The sequence below is a fragment of the Chaetodon trifascialis genome, chromosome 11 (genome assembly GCF_039877785.1).
Source record: "Chaetodon trifascialis isolate fChaTrf1 chromosome 11, fChaTrf1.hap1, whole genome shotgun sequence".
NCBI classification, from domain to species: Eukaryota; Metazoa; Chordata; class Actinopteri; order Chaetodontiformes; family Chaetodontidae; genus Chaetodon; species Chaetodon trifascialis.
In genome coordinates this window covers 20,381,501-20,387,500 of record NC_092066.1, presented here as the reverse complement: position 1 = coordinate 20,387,500, position 6,000 = coordinate 20,381,501, and the positions used below count along the sequence as shown (strand labels likewise).

The 6,000-nt window shown below is 42.1% G+C and overlaps 1 protein-coding gene across 4 annotated transcripts in view; it reads right to left on the bottom strand.

The window, feature by feature from the left end:
• LOC139339494 (uncharacterized) overlaps positions 1-6,000 on the bottom strand; it is a 138,601-nt gene that overhangs the window by 65,588 nt on the left and 67,013 nt on the right. For all 4 annotated transcript variants that reach the window (XM_070975141.1, XM_070975144.1, XM_070975145.1 and 1 more), the window contains one exon: positions 4,482-4,776. In XM_070975141.1, coding sequence (XP_070831242.1) covers positions 4,482-4,776 — 295 coding nt within the window. The remainder of the gene's footprint in view (positions 1-4,481; positions 4,777-6,000) is intronic.

The window sequence follows — 6,000 nt, the reverse complement described above, 5'->3', positions numbered from 1 at the left end:
AACAGTGTGTGATACACAGTCACAGCCATACATCAATGCCAACATGAAACCGGACAGTGTTTAAATGTTTTCATTCAACGCTGCTCCCTCAGATTTACTGTAGATTTTGATCCTCTAAGAACTGAGGTATATCAGGTTGAGATGATGGATTTTAAGGCGTTTGCCCCAGAAACCCACTTTTCTTTTTTATCGCAAATGTTGTGTTGGCTGAATTGATTCGTTTTGAAGAATCAAACATTTCCGCTCGAGTAAAAGCATTTCACAGCGCACTGCTTCACTAAGCGGGGGATCTGTTTTCCTGACACTGGGTGCGAGTGACTGCTGAGTGCAGGTGGGTGTGACGAACTTGCACACTTTGCATCACAGTGCAATATGGAAAAGGATGAACAGGTAATTAGCAGGTGGAATCAGGGCAGGTTTCAGTCATGTGGCCAATCAGCTCCTCATCTCGATTGCAAGCGGCAGAAATTTTCCAAATGACACAAAAGAAAAGTCCAGGCCGTTGTCTGGAAAGAGCAGAGTCCCAAAGCAGCCACACTGTGTGCGCGCCTCGAATATGAATAGACAGCATCCATAATAGGCAGATTATGTCTTCTTTTCATGTAGCACAATACAAGCTGTTTCTATTTGCACTGTTCTATGCTTATTTTTTGCATGCTCAAATGATTAAGTATATTGTATTCAGTTCGCACAATCACGCCACAACTGCAAATACGGAGATAAAAACAATAGTCTGTTTAAGCCACTTACATGATTACATAACCTGGGAGCTCCCCTTAACATTAATAACCATATTATGATTGTAATAACTCAAACTGTTTGGCTTGTACACAATTACAAGCTGCACATGTCTTCAATCAGACCCTGCAGATGGAATGCATGTGCTCCTCATCATCATTCCTGCTCCTGTCTGATGGCTACAGGTATTTAATCAGGAAAAGGGAAAGGCCTCATACATCCCACAGGCAGCTGTGGTGACAGTTTTATTCAAAATTATCCATTAATCTAACCCATTACAGATTCTGCCGGCATCGCACTTAAATTGTGGTGCCATTTGCATTTGATTTGGGGGTTTGGAGAGGTCTGTGTACGCATATCTGCCAATGCGAGCCATGAAATTTTTTTCCTGTCTGGTCTGAGGCGAAAACAGAGATGCAATTTCATGCTGAAAGAGTAATAAAATTGAACGGCACCGCCTGACCTGCCTGCTCCCAACAAAAACTGGGGACCAAGTGCATTTGAGAACTCCTATAAAACTTCCACAATAGGTATATTGGGGTGTATAATTCGCATGCGCTTTTCAAGATAAATTAATATTTTACTGTATGTTTCGTTAAAGACCACCAAACATGTCTACATCAAACTCTTTTATAAAAAATTTTGAGTGGAAACTGTTAAAGCGAGCTAAAACATGTGTCCTACATATGAAGAAACTATGGCAGTACAAATGTCCTTCACTTTGTGCCACTTTTAGCTTCTAACTGCACTGAAAGCCCTTTGGAAACTATGTCTAGGTGCTACAGTCTGAAAAGGGCACCTGGGAATCCCCAGAGTCTTCTATTCTGACTCAAAGCTCTGTTGAAACTATGCAGAGGGGAATAGTTTACTTTCCTCCTTCCTGCACCTGCCAGCCAGGTAGCCAGATTTCTCACGTAAGTAAATGTTTGCAGAGTGGATCTCAGAGTGCCTTTAACTTTGCAAAAGTCTCAAAGCCTAAAGAGAAACGCAGCAGATCAAAGAAGCCTCTTATTAACATATCATATGGACGTGCATCTCCCAGTTCATTCATTAAACCTAGAACAGTTTAATCTCTGTTTTTACTTAATTATATTACAGTTTATTAAGTGTTATAATTTGGCAATTGCTTGAGGCACAAGATGTTGCTTGTTTTGAATGAAGTATCAGTTCGGCTCAATAAAATGAAACTGTAGCATTGTACTGAATGCTAACCAGTCTCAGCGTAGCATTTAATGCTACAGATGAATCCTCACCTTGTGTGTATAACTCTACCTTGACTGTAAACCACAGTTCTGTTCATGAATTATTAGCTATCTTTACATGCATGTGATCGTTTACCATAGAGTTTAGCAACGTGAGAACAGAAGGTCTCCTTAAAGTAGCCTAATAATTTATTGTGTTTTTATATGAGGATGATCCATGTTTGTTTGATGCATTAAAGCCCCTGAAAACTTGAAATTCAAATCTTAGTATTTCTCTATAACTTATTCATATTCATAAATAAATAAGCAACACTAAAGAAGAAGACTGTCTTTAGGTACTATTTATTTATCTTTGAAGAGTTAACAGACTTACAACTAATCTGCTTCATCACTGTGTGCGTGTGGTTTGATCAGGTTTGGTCAGATTCACCTTCAAATGTTGCTCGCTCCTGATTGGTGCGTGAAAGTATGTGACATTACTTTGTTCCAACTGGGCCCTGCCCACTTCAAACCCATGTGAAGAGTACAGAAAAAAGGAAGGAAACACAGAAATCTGTCACATGAAATAACCGAATGTGTTGGCAAAGGATTGTTGTCATGTAGGATCCCATCACTCACAGGAAGAAGCTGATTTTCAGAGCCTTTAGTTTGTTTGATCGGGTCAATCAAGAAACAACTGAATTCAGAACTTTTAATCTCATCTTATGTTAGCCTGGAGAGAAGAACATGTTTGTTTTGTCAAACACAAAAAAGCACTCTGGGCTAAAAATGCTGGAAAATGTGAAGCGGTGACATCTGCATGCTCGGCATGAACAAAAGACAACAGCTCCGGACTACAGCTGGAGAAAGCTCTGTTGTTTTCATACTGGATGCAGTATTCACACTCCATGTTCAGTTGTAAATAAATTCTCCCTCACTCAACTTTATATTCTGAAAACTAGCCATGTGTTGAACCTATTGTATTGAACCTACTGAAATGGAGCAGGTTTTCATACCATATAGCGCCCATTTAAAGGGTTCATTCTGATGAAGGCTGAAGGCTGTGCACAAAATGGTAATGCACTGTGAATCCTGGCAGGCAGTAATGTTATGGCAGTGTGGTATAATGGCTGTATACCTGCAGCTGTCAAGTCCTCACACTGAAGACATCTGTGGCTACATTAACATGCTCATTGTGTTTCAAATATTAGTCCACGTCCCACTTTAAGTGGTTTTCGCAATTGCTGTTTATATTACAGTTCATCTAATAGACCTTTTAAATTTCCAACACTGAGTCCATTACTGGTTTAATTTAGCTGCCAATAATTGATATTTTGTGTTTTTCAGAATTTCATATTCTTCTCACTGTAAGGGATGATTTTGCGCAGGCTATGCAGACTACCAATTCAAAGCTGTGGAATAAAATACCTTCAGACAATTCATTCCTCTGAGATAGAAATAATAAAACACACTGTCTAGCTATGGTCAAGGGGGACATCCATCACTTTGGAGCCTTGACAGCAGTGACTGGCTGGTGCTTTATTCTGATTAAACAGCAAACCAACAAAACGCTACAGCCTTAGTTCGTCGACAGAATGTGACTTCAATAACCCACTCCATCAAAGTAAGTTCTTATCCCAGCTATTAAGATTATTCTTTTTATCATTTTTACTGTCATTACTCAATCACAGAGGAGAAAGGACATGAAAGATGAGATAAAGAAATGTGTGTGACATGTGACAAAGATTCCAGGCCGAATCTGGTCTGTCAGCCAAAGGAGCAACCCGGAAAGCTCCCCAAATCCAGGACTGCAATTATGTTACCTCATGTTAAGCTTTGAGGACCGGTCAAACGATAATAACAGTACCTCCATGTCCGGTCTGAAGATTAAACATAATCATCTTTCTGTCATGAAAAATGTAACTCTTCGCTGCTGTCTGGGTGGCAGATGGTACTGCAGTAGCAGTTTATTAATGTTACAACTGTGGGAAAGCTGCAACAAACGGCGTGTGTGTGGACTACTGAGCAAATCAGATCACAGCAGAAAGTTCAAATGATCATATTACGGGACAGCTTTGAGCAGCTTTGCTTGGAGATAAAACTAGTTCATATACAATAATTCATTTTTGGGTGGGTACAAGGACACGGGAATTAGAAAACTACTAGAAGCTGAAGCCAAAGCATTCAGTATTACATAAGACATATAATAAACAATCACATTAATACCTACAGTACAATATATTAGGCTAGAAAACCAATGTTATCAAGTATTTTGGTACATTTTTAAAACTTATTTTCAAAATGCCCTTTTTGAATTCTTGCTCTTTTGGCATTTTTCCTCATGACACTTTTATTTCATGTCACTTTTGTGACGCTGTCATCAGTGTTTACCCCCTCACCTTTCCGCCAGTCATACAGCGTGTACCCTCCGCCTCGCTGAAGGCTGGCCAGCTGCCTACAACAGTTGTCTCCAAAATCACACATCGCACAGCATTCTCTCCTCTTGCTCTGCCCTCAATAAAATCTAAGCCCACCACCCACTGCCCACCAAAGTACCAGTACCTATATTTGCCATCTCAGGCACGGTGGCGCTGTAGGGGCCTTCGTCAAAGACAGGCGGGTTGTCGTTGATGTCCTGCACCCGAATTATGAACTGTGACGAGGGCTCCAGGGCACGGTCCGTCTGCCTGTCGGTGGCCGTGGCTATGAGACGATACTCGTCCTTCTCCTCACGGTCCAGCGGCTTGGTGACGTGGATGTTGCCTGTCTTCTCGTCTATCACGAAGACCGAGCCCGCCCCCTCGCCTCGCAGGACATACTTAGTGCGTCCATCATTCCTGTCCATGTCGGTGTGGAGCTGGGTGAGAGAGGATGGGAAGAGGTGTACAGAAAGGGGGGAAAACATGGAAAAAAAGACAAAATGAAAGCAAGGACGAACAGGGAAAAGAAGGAAACAGAAATTAGAAGGGAGTGAGACAAGGACAGACAGGAACATAAAGGGTGGAAAAGAAAGACAAGAGTAAACACTAGTTAAAAATTAAGTTTGTTTTTTCCAGGCAGGCAGTGAAGACAAAACAAGCAGATTATCCTCTGCATGCCTCCAGGATATAATGAATTTAAACTGAGGCAGACAAAAGAAATACGCACAATACCTCCCTCTCTCACGCACACACACTTTCTTGCCATTGTACCGTCTCATCTCTCTATTCCTGCAGTATGAGCAGTTATGAACCAGGATCTCCTTAATCTCAATGATATCCAGAACACATACTCTCCTGCTCACTCTTAAAGCCTCTTTTCACTTCACCCAGCAGCTGTGGACGGCAAGAGCTTACTAGTCAGTGCACATGCAGTGCCCCGGCTATTTAATGAAAGCACCAAATCAAAGGAATAACGAACAGTAGGCCAATCAATTATTCCCTAACTAATAGGTGTGTATGAAGGAGAGTGGAGGGGTGCATGGCAGTGGGACATGCTGTATCGATCACAGCCCTGTGTTGAGCTTTATTGGATCAGCGCCTGGCGGGATGGCAGAGCAGCAGAGCGACCAGTGTCCTCTCATGCAGGGAGAGGTAATATCAGGGAAGGCTCCACACTGTCCTCCGTCCCAGACGAGAGAGACACGCCAGCGGGATGCGCCCAGCGCATCAAGATTCAATCTCATTACCCTCCACCTACGTGGACTGAATAGCAACTGTGATTAAAAAAAGGGGTGCTAAATTAGCCCCCACTTGCAAGAAAGTGTGACATTGTGACTTTAGATGGAGAGAGGAGCGGAGAGGCGGCTGGGGAGGGGATGGGGGTTTAGCTCAGGAAAGCATTGTTGCGTGGCAACAGCTAAGCACATTTGCGAAATGAAATGAGAATGGATACTGTGAATCGAAATGTTCATTTACTTTGAGGATCGCCATTTTTCAAGGGGGAAATAGCATGGATACGGCAGCTTTCCGGGGGGTAAACGATAAGTTTGGATGTTGACAAGGTTGTTTATGGCTAAGAAAGCAATCATAAGTTCAGACCGTCGGAAAGTTGAAAGCTAAAGCTCTGTGAACAATTTGGCACAACATCAAAAGTTAAACAA